The following is a 15,875-nucleotide window of genomic DNA, read 5'->3' as shown; positions in this document are numbered from 1 at the left end:
TTTACAATACAAATCCTTTTCAAACTCAAGCAGGCGCCTGCCAGGAAAACTAAGTTATTGTCATAATCATACCTTTGATACAGGATAACCAGAACAACACGAACTATTCCAACTGCGAATGGAATCAAATTTTAGAATATTTTCAGACTTAATGTTTCGCATTCTCCGCTCAACTTAAGCACATGTATTTGTGCTGTATAAAGAGCTATCCAGATGGGCACCAGGTCTTTATCCCTAATGGATAAAGTTAATCTAGAAGTAACCAATATAAACAGGTCAAATTGCTCCTTCCAGTATTACCTTTCATTTGCTTACTGCATCTATATTCTGTTACTCCACAGCTTGGTTTAATTCTGTCACCGACCAGTTCTTCAGCCTTATTATCCTAAATTACTCTGTAATTTGAAAGTGTTACCAGCATGCCTTTTTATCCACTTGCTGGTAACTGATTAAATATACATACAGGTATATCAAATACCACTGCACAAACACAGTGGCTGTCCTCAATACTGACCGCAACTAAGCTTTTTAATTAAACATCAATCAGCTGAACACCAGTATCTCTAAAAACAAAGGGGTAACACCGTTTAATCATAACATACTTGTGGAGCACATTCCTGTCACAGAAACTGAAGAGTTCATTTCCTACTCACATGCTGAACGAACACAATTCAAAGTGATCAACCTAATATAATACTATCTAGTCTAGTGGAACGTGTCCCTGCCCATGGCAGGAGGCTTGGAACTAGATGAGTTTTAAGGCCCCTCCCATCCCCAAACCATTCTCTGATACTTCAACTTTGTGTCGGCTTTAGTCTATGCACTGCCCTGTTAGTTCTAGATGCATATGTAATAAATCAGGTCTTAACTACGCTTTCCATCAAGAAAGATAAGCTCGACTCACGGCAGGTCCGACCTGAAACAAGGCGCCGGCTCTCGCCCTCCCCAACGCCGCCTCCTCTCGGCCCCAGCTCCGCCGGCGCCCGCTAGGCCGCAGCCCCGCCGGCCCAGGGTCAGGGCCCGGGCCAGAGCAGCACCACGTCCCAGCCCAACCGGGGCCTCCGCACTGTCACCCCGGCAGGGACACCCCCGCTCCGCCCCTCCCGCGCCACCCTCCGCCTCGCCACCTGCCGCCGCACGGAGCCGTTCGCAACCGAGCAGAGTCGAGTGTACTCCGCACAACGGGGCGGCGAGAAGGGCCCGGGCCGGCTCTCACCTGGGCTCGCGGCCCGCCCGGCGTCGCCGCGCTCCAACGGCCTCCCAGTCGCAGTACGCGACCAACGGTGACCGCCATACCCACGGCTTCCCCGTCCCGGCCAGCACGACAAGGTACGGCACGGCGTGGGACGGAAGCTCCCCGCCGCAGGCCCCGGCGCCACCGATTGGCGGGAGGGGGTAAAGGGGCGGGGCTACGCCTGCGCGCTGCTCTCCCCACCTCATCGTTGTACCGGCTCGTTCGGCCCGCCAGGCTTCACAACCAGGGTAGCTTGTGCAGCGTGGTTGGGCTGCGAGCGGGCGTTGGACTGTATTTGAACGATAAAACCCTTCAGCGTTATTAAAGTTCAGGCTGATGTTTAAAAGGATGGTTTATAAGTTGCATTAACTTGGGACAAGGTCAGCAGTAGGCCCCTGGCGTGTGGCTGTCACCTAAGGTGGGCCCTTCCCTGGTGAACATTGCCCCTGGAGGAAGAGGCTGTAATGAAGATTCCTGTTTAGCGCTGGAAATCACAGCGTGTCCCTGCAACACGGCTACTCTGGAGAGTTGTAGCTAAAAGCATATTTCACCCTAGCACTGGGTTGGTTCTTTTGTGGTAATATGCCATTTTTCTAGATAACGCAGCAGTTGTCTCTTGCTGAGTGGGGGTTGGTATCGATACTGTCACCTCCCAAGGTGATGTTAATCTGGATGCTGTACTATGAGAGCTGGAGCGTTTTCCTCGAGTGTGACCAGCATGTCGAAGGAGGTGATCCTGCCCCTCTGCTCTCATAAGATCCCGCTTGGAGTATTGTGTATAGTTTGGTGGCCTCAACATAAGAAGGACATGGAACTGTTGGAACAAGTCCAGAGGAGGGCCACGAGGATGATCAGGGGACTGGAGCAGCTCCCATATGAAAACAGGCTGAGAAAGTTGGGGCTCTTCAGCCTGGAGAAGAGAAGGCTGCGTGGAGACCTCATAGCAGCCTTCCAGTATCTGAAGAGGGCATATAGGGATTCTGGGGAGGCACTCTTCATTAGGGACTGTAGCGACAGGACAAGGGGTAAACAGGGAGATTTAGGTTAGATACAAGAAGTTCTTTACTGTGAGGGTGGTGAGGCACTGGAGTGGGTTGGCCAGGGAGGTTGTGAATGCTCCATCCCTGGCAGTGTTCAAGGCCAGGTTGGACAGAGCCTTGGGTGACACGGTCTAGTGTGAGATGTCCCTGCCCATGGCAGGGGGGTTGGAATTATATGACTTTAAGGTCCTTTCCAACCCAAACCATTCTATGATTCCACAAATTACATAGTAGATACCCTTAGAGGTTACTGGAATTTGGCAGTAGTTTTTTCTACCACAGGAAAAATGGAAAATAATTAAAAATTTAAGGAAGTTCTACTTTAGACTTATGGGGACCTTCTCTCTAAGAGCTGTTATTGAAATGAATCTCTGCTTTTCTGGGTTTGTTTTTCTTTTCACATTTTCACAGGTGACACTTTCTTTGCCCTATGCAGACATAAGGATGATTTTCTCTCTGGGATGTAAAATGGGGCATAAGAAAACTAGCTGTGGGTAAGGGAAGTCACCCATGTGGAGAGGTCAAGGAGAAGCTGCCTGGAAAGGTGCATTTATTCTTGTGGTTACCAGCTGTGAAAATGAAAACGTCAGTAGTTTTATTGACATGGATACATGTGGACACAATGAATGCTGCACTGAAGAGCAGTGGAGTGTCTCTCTCCTGTGCACACCTGGCCAAGCACTGGGAACTGCAGCTGTGCTTTCATTCACGGGATGCATAGGGATGTCATTTGGTTGCCAGCTGTTTCTCCAAAAGAGAAAAAGGGGGTCAGGTTAGGGTCACAGTCCCACTGACCCACCTCCCACAGCAGCCAGCTGAGCTGAAAGGGTGGAGAAACCCAGAGATGGCACGGCCTTTTCAAGGTCCGTGGAGAATCTCATCTGCCATCTGTCACCCCGCAGCTTGGCTTTGTTCAATGGTGGAGGAGCTCCTCAGTCCTCACAGCACTGAGCAATTGTTACCTCTCACCCCTGTCAGCTCTACAGAAACAAAGCGCTGCTGGAGTGAACAGTTCTTATTTGCCATATATAATTAATTGTCAGTTAAACTCCAGGAGAAGGTCCACCTATAAAATTCCATCCACTTATACTTGGGAACTTGTTGATGTAAATGCAACTCCCTTGACTCCGTAAATCTATCTGTTCCTATCCCCACTGTGAAGTAAACCTAAATGATTTTGCAGTTGGGAGAATTTTCAATGATGTACAAGCTCATACAGTTTCAGTCTGAGGTTACAAAGTTGTTCTCACAAATTGCTGAATGGAGGCCATGGTATATGTGGAGTCCAGCATTTAATTACAAGGGCCATGTTGTATCCCTCTCAGATCTTTAGAGAGGTCAGCCCTTTAAAGTTAATGGCTGCCCCTTAAAGATGGAAAGTTCTTGCACAGATTCCAGGTATTTCCCAACCATCCTGCTGCTGCCAAAGAGTTTACCTGGGCTTACTTCTCCCTGGAAGACACTACAGAGATGCCTGGATGACTGGTTTCTAGACTGATTATATAGCTGAATGTTGTAGTAGGTAGTTATTACTTGGGATGCTTTGAAGAAAACGTACTTTTGTGGTGGGCACAGTTAATGTGTCCCAGAAAGATTCCTTCTGCGGAAGGACTGTCACTTCTGCTTGAACATCAGGAGTCTGGGTTTGCCACTTCAAAATCAGTTTTTAGCACAAGCCAAGATAAGATAAAAATGAGCAGAAGTTATTTACATGCTCAGTCAACCTGCATCCCCATCCCTCTGTCAAGTTTATTAAGATTTTTAAGAGCTAGAGGGAAATGCAGGGAAACCATGTTTAATCTGCTTATCCAAGATTAACTCCAAGGGGCTTCTCTTTCTATCTCTGCATTTAGTTGACAAACTGTGGATGCTTACCTAATCCATGCAAACTACCCTGATGCTTCACTAAGCCCTCTCAGGATCTTTAGTCTTTTGTGGCAGGAATGTCCTTTTTGAGCACAGCTGGGCAATGTTCAACTCCAGGGACTTGTTCAAACTGTGAACCTGATTACCCATATACTCGTGTAACTTGCCAATCATGCTCTGTGTAATCACAGAACTGGGGACTGTTGCCTGCAGCACGTTACCTGCTTTGTTTTGAGATTTAGGTAATAAGGGTAAGCATATAATTTGGGATGATGGAAGCTTTGGAGTACTAACACGAAGATAATGGTAGAGCTTGTAGTTTCCGAATTAAAAAATCACTGAATGCAAGATAAGGAAACTGGGCTGAGTCTGCCATGTGCATGGGTCAGGGGACAGCCTGAGGGGCACATCTGTAGTAGAGGCAAATTCTTTAGCACAAACCTAAGGCTGAGCTTCAGTCCAAATTTGCTGATTGCCTAGACTACCAACCTAAATACATACAGTTTTCTAGTGAGATTTGGGGTGTCCCTTCATAATTAGAGTCGGGATTTGTACAGAGCATGAGGTAAGGTTACTGGTATGGATAATATGAAAACCAGTTGCTTGAGAAACAGGTATCCCAGTGGCAATGATGGAGATGTATGGATCCATCTCTAGCTTACTGTGTCGTAGCTGCAGACAGAAAGATGTCAAGGATGATGGTACTGCATCAGACCAAAGGTCCACTGAGCGCAGTGGCCAATTATAGATGCTTACAGAAGAGTGGAAATATACAGAGATATTTCTCTAATAAAGTCTCCTGACCTGCAACAAGCTGAAGGCTGTATCTTAGACATTCTTAGAAATTCATGCAGGAGAAGAGGATAGGACTTAATGGAGAATGTAGCAGGTTCTGCTGCTATGCAACAGAACAAGCTAATCCACAGTAGAGGGGGTACAAGAAAAGGGGTCTCCATGAAACAGAAGGCAAAATAAGTAATTGTAAGAGGGTTAAAACTTCACAGGACGCCAAAATCTAAATCAACTTCTGAAGAGATGCCTAAGTGTTTTTAATGTTTTCCCTAAACAGAAATAAAATAGAATTGCTTTTGAATTCTGAACTGAAGTTGTTAAAAACTATTTTCTGTTCTCTTTACCCTGTGCCTTTCTTGCTTAGACTGTAAGTATTTTGGCTCAAGTTCTAGGGCACCAGTGGCAAAAGGGACAGCCAAGGGACAGGGCTCATCCAGGGACCAAGTGGTAGGTGACAGTCTGAGGATGCTAGACAAAGCATCTGCATGCCGAGAATATTTCTCAGAGCCTAACCAAGTGCACTTTCTGGATTCTCTTTAGACCCAGGGAATTTTAGGAACACCCAGGTCTGGTGTTCAACAAAAACCCTTGGGTTTTTGGCTAGGGAGAGCTCCAGGGAAGGGTGGCTTGACAGTAAGCTTTGGGTTGCAGAAGCTTATCAGTATGTGTTTGAAAAAAACTCAGAATGCATGTTAAAAATGCAGAGAATTCAGCAGTATTTTAGCTCTCTTCCAGTTAAGTAATTTCTAGATATTTTGTGGCATGTGTGTGCTTTTTGACATAGAAATTGGTTTGCATTGATCTTTTTCCTCACTATTGAAAGGCTTGAGGCTGATATATCCAGAAGTCATGCTTTCTTAAATGCAAACACATAAATTTTCTTTTTAAAAAGCTGGCAATAAGAACAACTATTTCATTGCACCTACTTTTCTTCAAATGCGGAGTGAGCACACTCCATTTCGTAGACTGCATACACTAGCTACCTAAGGGTTGTCAATTATGTTACGCTATAAAAGGCACAACACTTAGGGGGCTGTCAATCAAGTCTGTTGTGAGAGAGATCTCAAGAATCATTATTCCAACAGTATTTATCAAATATAAAAATAAACCAAATTTACATGACAACACCAAATACAGAGGTACTGTATTTCATTTTATAGTGAAAGTGGTTTGGATTGAACACAGAGTCAGTAAAGGGAAATCAAAAATAGCTAGAGGTCTTTGCTTGTAAAGCAGTGGCCCCTGTTTGGTTCATTCCTACAGCTTTCTGTCTCCATGAAAGAAGGTGTTACCCAGATTTTCACTGCACTTTGGATCACAGCCCTGCATCTGTTTCATTTTTATTTCACAGTCTGTTGGTTGTTGGTTGAGGGGTTTTTTTTCCACAGCTTATGGGTATTGTTGAGCACCGCAAGACATTTTGGGGAACATTCTTTTCTGCAGTATTATGTTCCAGCTCTGCCATAATTTATGTGCTTGAGTAGCCCCCATTGATTTTACAAACAGTTCTCAGAAAGAAAGAGAACTTGTATGGATGTAATTTGGAGGCATCTGAAGATAGTTTTATTCCACATGGATGCCAGAGTCAGCCCAAAGAGATCCAAATGCAGTGTCTCGGCCTATTTTTAGTTGGCAAGTGCTTTTAGACTATGTAATGTGTCTTTGTCATTTGTCTACCATACGCTTTGCCTCCATATGTTTATCACTGTTGCTATTGCTGATTCAGTATTTCAATAATAGAATCATTTGGAGCTGTTCTTTAGATTACGGTTTGCATCAGACTTTTTTGTCTCTATATAATTAGACTAATGTTATTACTGATCCCAGCAACAACTTAGAGTCAGAGCTGACATTATATCCAGAAGCTGTGCCTATAATGCTAAATAAAAGAGGCCAAAAGACTGGCCTAAAGAAGTGACCTTGAATGAGTCACACCAGGACTGATTAGGGCCACCTTTCCTGTACAGCAATGCTGCTTGGAACAGCCCCAAATAGAACCAGAAATACAAATAATCTACCCCATCCATAGATATGAGCAGTAGTAGTTTTCTCTCTTCACCACACAGAAGGAAATTTATTGCTATTCCCATTAATGAACCTGTTCAGATTTATAAACTTTTCATTATTGATTTTTCTAAGTAGCGGAGACATACATATATTCAGAATAAGTAGAACAAAACAGTAGATTTTCAAATTGTTTATGCTTCCCAAGATTCATTTGGAGATAGAGAGTAGACACTCTAAGTCGTATCTGCCTAACCAAATAACCAGGAAATACATCTCAGAGCATGCCCTCCTGGAACAAAGTGAGGGATTTGCCAATATACAGTTTATGGATGCTGCTGAAGGTTGTGAACTCCATCTGTATCTCTGTCAGACTACAAGCTCCATTCTGGTTTTAAGGCCAGGATGTGCCTTCCAGTGGCCTCACATCTTTCCTGATGGATTAAAAGTCATTCAGGGCACATAACGGTCAATGACCAAGTACCATTCCATAGGATGCTATGGTCCCAGATACTAAGTTACTCCTGCTGAGGAGACCAGGTTGTTGAGGACATGGTCACCTTGGCCACAGACTACTCTGGCAGAAGGCCACATTTACCTGCCATAAGATTAATGAGAGTAGAGAAGTTATAGAATAAAAGTGATCCTCTTGGTGTCTTTGGAGCTTGGGAAGTGGCAGATCCAGCACCTAACACTCCTGTACTTCTTGGAGATGCTCTGAAGGACAAAGTGGTTATTCAGAATTAAATTGCTTCTTCCCTCAAAATAAAAAATTGCAACCAAAATACCAAGCAATTCAGAGCTGAAAAGGAAGTTTTAACTCTATTTTAACAGGCCTTTGACCAGTCTCTGAAGTAACGAAGCACAAGAAAATATGATTTAAAAGATTTCAGGTTTTAAAACAGATGTAGCAGCAGCAGGTTCTGAGTCATCAGGCTTCCACAGAAAGTTGAAAGGAATACATACGATGCATATTCCACAGAAGTAACAACGAAAGGGAATGAAAAACTGGGTGTGGATTAAGGAAAAAGCACCAAGTACTGCTGTTACTTTCTGATCATTATTCAAATAATAAAGAAAATAATGTGTGTTTTTCTGTATAGAGCTCTTTACAGAAACAAGCAATTCATGTGCCTGTATTGAATCTATGTCAGGGCTGTAAACTGTCCAGCAAAACCACGTATCTAACATAATACAGATGTCTTCCCCAGGTGTTCTGAGAAAAGACCTGATTGTTCTTTTTGGCTTCTCTCAAACTGCAGCAATGAGGTTTACCTGTGGTTTACCCTGTGGGTGCCAGTATCTGAAGACCCAGTCAGCATGACATGTAGAAAACGTCCCTTCCTGTCATTCTGCTGCACAAGTAAAAGAACTTAGTCCACAATAATCCTGTTTGGCTATGGCTGCATGGGGAGGTAAGCACGGGAAGCTTGTTTACCATTTGAACATAAGTGCAAGATCTAACCTGAATGCAGAAGTAGTTCTCTGCTCTCCAAGAGCTAGGCTGGTGCCTGGAAAATAGTTTTGTCTCCAGGTGTTTTATGCTACCCTGGAGAACCAGTCAGCTATTGCCCACTTTGGGCAAGTTCCAACTGCAGGAAATAATCCTGAGGAGAAGAGTAGGAAGCGTTACTGAATGCTTTCTATTCTCAACCTTCTGACCTCCATGTTGAAAAGCACTCTCTGTTTTGACATCTCTTGCTCTGCTGTCTTCAGCAGTCAAAGAAAGCACTTAAGAGGGCAAATGATGCAGTCTGGAGCTAACTCATGAAATAGCATACATAATTGAGATTATTATACGTACCAGTAGAAACTGCCTGAATCATCACCTCCTTACATGTGAAAATCTAATACTGCATGTCAGCCTAAATCTGAACATCTGCAGCGCACATCTGTATTTCTCAGATTATGATAGTTCTGTTTCAAAATTGGAGGTAAAACAGGGGAGAGAAAGTTCGCAGATTTGAAGCAGAGGAAGAGAAGAAATCTCCAGCTTCTGCAAGCGTAGTCATAAACTGACTGATTTACTTACTTATTGATGGCACAAGTCATGTGTCATTTACAATGTGCTGCCAGAGTCCAGGTGGACATGGTTGGCTGGCAGCAAATTATCCTGAACGTTGCAGAGGTAAGTAGGCTGCATCTTATTTTAAGGGATGCCAGACATTTTGTCTCTTTGGCCAAGCTTTCTCAGTCATTTATAAAGCTACATGGAAAGGTCAATCTGTACTTAGATATACAATATGATTAAAACAGATCACATTAGATTATTTCATTTTACTAAATATATATATATATAAATATAAAAGCAAACCAAAATGAAAAAGCTTGTTAAATATCTTATGGGAGAGGACTTCACTGTCCCCTGGGATGCAGTAACCAGTTTTCCAGTTTTCTGGATACATTAAGAAAAGAAAATCAATCAATCAGGAGTTTCATTAAGAGTTTCTGCTGGAATCTAGAGGTTCTGAGCAAATGTGGAAAGAAATACAGTATTTCTTTTCTGCAAGGAACCTTCAGACTGGAGTTGTTAGGGAAAATGTGATACTATTCAAAATAAGATGCTACGGTTTCAAACATTAAAAATAGAAAGGGGGAGGAGTCAGCTACATGTAACTCTTCTGTGGGATCAGTAGGATAGGTATTTTTTCTCTTTGCCTCTCCTGTGTTTCTATGTGACCCTCCTCTCAGCACTCTTTTCTCTACAGTCCAATAAATCTACCACTGAACCAGAAGGCAAGAACTTGAAGGCAAGTCTTACTTGTCCACAATAGACGACATCATTTGCTATTTTGTGCTTTCATGTACTTCAGCAACAGCTCTATACCTTACTGATCCTGCCTATATAGACTTTACTGATCCGGTTTGCCTGAGTCTATGGAAGGTATGACACTGATCTTGTGACTGCTGGATCAGATCCTCTCTGGATAGCTTTTATATGTGCTCATTTTCCCTGGATTTTTATTCTGCTAAAATAGGAGAACAAAAGATGACCATGTGTTTAGTGCTTCCGGGACTAGAAACTGTTAAGAGCAGGACTTCAATCTCACAACAGGCAAATGCCATTGTGTGTGTGAGGACTAAACAGTAGAATGATTAAGGTTACTTTGCTTTTTAAAAGCGCTTTCCTGAGAAACTGCCAGCATTCTTGCTCTTCATGGGTGTTTTCCATAACTAACGAATGATATCTGCATATTTTATCAAAAGCTAGGAAGGCAGGGAGGGGTGGTTGATGACGTCTTGGATAGTGTGGGGCCTGAGCATCATGTACATGGTATGCAATAAGGGTTGAAGAATGTGCTGGTTTTGGCTGGAATAAAATTAATTGTCTTCATAGTAGCTGTCATGGGGCTAGGTTTTAGATTTATGCTGGAGACAGTGTTGATAACACAAGGAAGTTGAAATTGTTGCTGAGCAGTGCCTACAGAGTGGAGGCCTCTTCTGTCTCTCACCCCAGCCCACCAGTGGGCAGGCTGGAAGTGTGTAAGAGGTTGGGAGGAGACACAGCCAGGACAGCTGATCCCAACTGACCAGAAGGATGTGCCATACCATATGGTGTCATGCTCAGCATATACAGCTGAGGGAAGAAGAAAAAAGATGGAAGATGTTCCAGGGGATGAAGTTTGTCTTCCCAAGTAACCACTATGTGTGATGAAGCCCTGCTGTCCTGGAGATGGCTGAACACCTGCCTGGTAATGGGAAGCAGTGAAAGAATTCCTTGTTTTCCTTTGTTTGCACACACAGCTTTTGCTTTACCTCTTACACTATCTTTATTCCAACCCATGAGTTTTCTCACTTTCACTTTTCAGATCTATCCCCCATCCCATAGGGGAAGGTGAGCAAGCAACTGCATGGGGCTTAGTTGCCAGCTGGGATTAAACCATGACAAGGGGGAAAATGTTGCTTTTAGATGAATTTGTCATAAAAGTTCTGATTCTGAACAAACTCAAACAAATGAGTAACTTTACTCCTGTGAAGAATATTTAAAGAGTTCTTTCATGGTTAGACATCTGGCTATTGTTCCTGTATTACAGTACTTTCTCTTGACATCTGAGTAAGTGAAGGATTAAGAGATACAGCTGGCAGAGATATTTGTCGCACACCTGGATCTATCCTTTTGCCACCACTTTTCTCAATAGGGCTATTATTCTTGTCTTGATACGGATATTTTCCCTCCTATCTTGTCAAGGCTATTCCTTCATCTGACCTGATAATGATATCTCTTACTCAAGCTGATGGAGTGTTTTAAGAAGTACAGATGTGGACTTCTGTTATAAAAAAGAAACCTTTCTGGTGAGGAGTTTGTCTTTGTGCCATTTCATCCAATAGCCAATACACTGAAGAACGTGAAATTAAATGAGAAATTGGTTTGTAAAGTACACTCAGTGCTCAAGTCACTCTTTAAACACCATATTAGAGCCTGCAAACAGCTGTCTTCACAATACAGACCAGACTTCGGGAAGCAAATTTTGGTGTGCTTTTTCTGTTTTGAATTCTGTGCAAATATGTAGTTTGATACTTTGATTTGTTTATTTAGGTTTATTGAAAGAGGTTTTTACACCCTGCCAGCATATGATGGTCAAGCACCTTCTAATTATTTTGACAGTATGTTCACACTGGCGGTGTTCAAGGCCAGGCTGGACAAAGCCTTGGGTGGCATGGTTTAGTGTGAGGTATCCCTGCTCATGGCAGGGGGGTTGGAACTAGATGATCTTAAGGTCCTTTCCAACCCTAACTATTCTATGATTCTATGATTCTGTGAAAAATGTCTGAACAAGCTGACCCAAAAGAGGAGCTGTAAAAGGGAGTGGGCAGGGAAGTATCTTCTTTCTATTTAAAAACATGCTCATTACACTAACATATATAGTGTTTGTTTATGCTAACACAAGTAAGATTATATCCATAAATCAAACACAAGAATAAAATGAGTAATTAATATTCTCTCTTTTGTACCTATTTTGTGCTTGCTTTATAATTTCTAGCAGATGGAAGCCAAATGTTTTCAAAGAATCAAAACCAATTTTATAAGATGGTTCATCTTCTCTAAATAACTTCTCCTTAGACTGCCAGTTATACTTATGATTTTAATCTGTAAAAACATTACTGTTGGTATATGATAATATTTTGAGTAGTTCCAAATGAATCTGTATTCTTGAACCTCCCTTTATATACCATGTCTCAAGATTTTTTCTTTTAATACCACTGTCTCATTATTTTACTTGTCTTTGGAAAAATCTAGAAACCTTTGTGCCGCAGCAATATTCTCACTCTCTGGTAACAAGCTGTTAGGGCCTATTTGTGGTAGATTTTCCTGATTTAGATCAAAATCTGTTTTTTAAATTTATTTTACTGCAATGGCATATATAGTACGTTATGAGTAATTCTAACACAAACCAGTAAAGATGCCTGCCTTTTTTCTTAGTTAAGACTTAAAGAATTTGTAAGTCAATATTTAAAGAAATGAAAGTGAAGATATGAAAATAAAAGAAGCAGAGCTCAGTGAAGTAAAACAGCCAAGGATGTTGACAAAACAGGCTTTCTCTTAAGTGACAATTCCAACTACACATTTAGGAGTAAAATTAAACAGATGATGATGGTGGGACAGAAGCCTATGGCAGAAAGGAAGCTATAGTGCATGTCTAAAACACCCAAATAAACAAGACTGAGAATAAAAGCTCTCACGAGGTTTTGCGTAATTCCCTGTCAGAAGTACAAAAAGTGTGCAAAGCTAGGAAGTAGGTTAAGTTGTGTTAGAAGGCACATCATGTGTATTTTGAACTTCACATTTTGTGATGCCAGAAGTTAAATGCATAGTGTAACATTTGCAGAAGCTAAACTATGTGACAGTTATGATAATTGGGGATATTTCTCTACAAGGAGCGAGGTCCTAATAGTTAAGGAGTCAGGAAGTGAGCTCTAATAGTTAAGGAGTGACTCGATGTTAAAATAAAAATCTCCCTATGCATTGATTAATTAAATAAAAGGACTCTACTATTGCATAGTAGTAAGGCACATGATTTGTCCTTTCTATGGGCCACAGTATGTATTTATTAACAACCGTATCTGTGTTTACTGGAAGTTAAGACTGCAGCAGGACATACCCTCTTATCTGAAAATTGCAGCTATGGCAAAGAACACCTGAGTGGGTATATGTATAATCCTTTTCATTTTCATATTGACTATACAGCAGCAGTCCCATGTTCTGTGGTACTTTCATTTCCATCTCTGGTAGCTACCAAAAGCAATACTTACCCCACTTTCATTAACGAATGTAACTCAGGCCAACAGCAGCACACGCAGGGGAGGTACTGCTCTCCAGAGGTATGTCAGAGAGAGCCCTTGAGTTCTGAGGGCAAGTGAAATGGGTGTCATCTTCCACCCTCTCAGTGTCTCCGGACCTTTGGGGAGCAATATATCATATCTGGTCTTAAATTTCTGCAGAAGCTGAGAATGTCTTCAGTTGGCAGGCACTTAGGCTATGTTTGGTGGTATGCAAAGCATCCTGGGGCCCTGTTATGGCACTGAGGCCAACTGAGGCTTGCAACTATGGTAATAAAGTTCTTACCCTTCAGCAGAGAGCAGCCACATCCAAACCACCTGCTGGAGTTGGTGCCAGAGCTGTACTAATTCTTGAACTATGCTTAGCCAAGTTGTGTTTGGCACAGACCAAAGCTGTGCCTAGAACTATTCGAACAGTGTGATTTTACAGTATATCTGATGGACTTCCTCTGCCCAGGAAATTTACCTGACACTATTTCATTTATTAGTGTATAAACTGAAACGTTGGCTCAATAACGGAGTCCCAAGAATCTCTTGCACCACTGAAGCCAGTAGCAGCTTTTGGAACAGCTTAGCAGTTTTGGGGTGAACCCTTCTGTCAGAACTGCATGCAGTGTAACAAAGCACCATGGAATAATCTGACATTGCTTCAACCCTAGGATGAAGCTGAGGCTTAAGTTACCTACTGCTCTGCTAGAGGATGAGTACTGGCAGAACCAAACCCACCCAGTTCTGGTCCTGTGTTATGCATGGAAAAGAGCCATGCTTCCTTCTCAAGTTCCCTCAGGCCCTCTCTTCTCCATCCCAGTCCAGACCTTCCTTGCCTTCTATCTGCTTCTCTCTTGCTCTCTGATGAAGCAGACATAGGCCAAGGAATGCAATTTTCTGTGCCCTGGATTCAGGCATATTTAGGAGAAAACCTCTACTGGCTTTAAGATTCCCTTTCATAATGGCACTGAGGTCCCTGTGACAAGTATTGCCTCTGCTGGGAGATGTTCTGGTAGCCACCAAAATTTTGTCCATACTAGTCTGGGCTTAGAAGTGGATGACGCTCTCCCTTGAGGTGCGGAGGTGCTTAACACTAGGTGAGGTGACGTTTGCCCTTATCCGTGGGGAGCTGGGTGGTAGCATGGGCTTACAGAGCTCATCCTGTTCAGACGAGATCTGAGGTGTTTTCTCAGGATACAGCTGCTGGACACTTTGGCTTTTGGGGTCAATACTTTTATCAGTGTCTTTAAGTAGAATACTGTAGATTTAGAATTAGATGTATTAAGCTGTTTCTCCTCAGGTACCAGTGGTGTTTTGACTAGTGCTGAGCCACCATTGGTAGCATGTCAGAGTGGCTTCCTCATGATCTTTGAACTGAGGACATTGCTAAGGATTTTATGTTGTGGATGTAATATGTGTTTTTTAGAGTTTTTTAGAAAGGGGCTTTTTCAGAGCCTGTCAGGCCTGGTCAAACAACCAGCTTCTGAAATCTGTGCGGGCAGTCTCAAAACAAGAACAGCCTGGGAAATTAACTGGTACAGAGAACACTTTCCAAACTCAGTGAAACTCCTCTGAAATTCACTCCTGGCAAGACTCCTCCTTTTAGAAGTCTTTAAAACTTCTGTCACCAGTCCCTCTGCTTATTTCAGTTGATGCAGTGTATGTAACACAAGGCAAGCGGTTTAAAGGCTTAGGCAGTTCATCCCATGTTCATAGACTGACACTGAAGAAGAAGACCCAAGTGTTTTTATTCTGAAATCATGTTCCTAACTGACTCATCAAAGTTATTTTTGTTATTTAGGTTAGAGAAATATGATGATGGCATAGTGATAAAGACTGTTTCTCCTAGGCAGTCTACCTGTGATACTTGTTTGTTGTCTTGTAAGTACATTCTATTAATGGCATATATTTTTACTATGTAGATGATGCAATATTAGAAGCCGCTTTCCACACGGTTTATTCTGAGATTGTATGCCGTAACATTGCTTATACAGATACGAGTATCACTTGAGCTTACAGTGGCAGAGATATAGCTATCTCACCAGGATAGTAAAACAGCTGATTACTTCCTGAAGCACCTCTTTAAATCAGGAATCCTCCCAATAAACTGCCTTTTAAAAATCCTTTTAATATTAGAGCATGCAACAGTTAATCACCTTCAAAAAATGTAGGTACGGTGGTAAAAGGTAGAAAATGTCCTTCCTCTTTCCACTGTTACTTCATCCTTGTTTGAGTTTAAAGTGCAGCTTTGGTTTAGTAATTTTAAATGCCTGCATTTAATATTAAATTCAAAGAGGTTTTTTTTTTCAAAATCCTGAAGAAAACAAGGATGCAGAAAGCCTCCTCTCAGTCTAGACTGCAATTTTTTGTGTATGGAGGAAAAATGTTGGATGTCGCTCTTGAATAATGTTGAACAATGTTTTATCCATCAGAGTTATCCAAATACAAACAAAGGGCAACTCCATATTTCAGTGACCTGACTGGTCCCTTTGTTGGATGGCTAGCTCTACTTAGTTGCAGACATTCATAAGATATAAAAGTATAAGACATCACAAAAAGAGGTGCTGTGAGCTCTGGAATCTGGTTTTGCAGCATGTGCTCATATTTGCTACTGCACTTGATCTTGTCCTCACTAGAAAAGTTCTAAAAGTTTACATCAATTAATTGTATTT

At 42.2% G+C, this 15,875-nt stretch overlaps 1 protein-coding gene across 1 annotated transcript in view; it reads right to left on the bottom strand.

Annotated features, from left to right (window-relative positions):
* The window catches only part of MRPS9 (mitochondrial ribosomal protein S9), a 34,277-nt gene extending 32,967 nt beyond the window's left edge, over positions 1-1,310 (bottom strand). The window contains exon 1 of the mRNA XM_061377621.1: positions 1,217-1,310. Within this exon, the coding sequence (XP_061233605.1) occupies positions 1,217-1,294 (78 nt within the window). The 5' untranslated portion in view covers positions 1,295-1,310. The remainder of the gene's footprint in view (positions 1-1,216) is intronic.
* Positions 1,311-15,875: the final 14,565 nt, after the last annotated feature.

The sequence above is a fragment of the Neopsephotus bourkii genome, unplaced genomic scaffold (genome assembly GCF_033783945.1).
Source record: "Neopsephotus bourkii isolate Nb327-2 ecotype Australia unplaced genomic scaffold, CSIRO-AGI_Nbou_v1 NB_1760, whole genome shotgun sequence".
NCBI lineage: Eukaryota > Metazoa > Chordata > Aves > Psittaciformes > Psittacidae > Neopsephotus > Neopsephotus bourkii.
The sequence above is the reverse complement of the archived record's forward strand: the minus strand, read 5'-3'. Positions and strand labels throughout refer to the sequence as shown.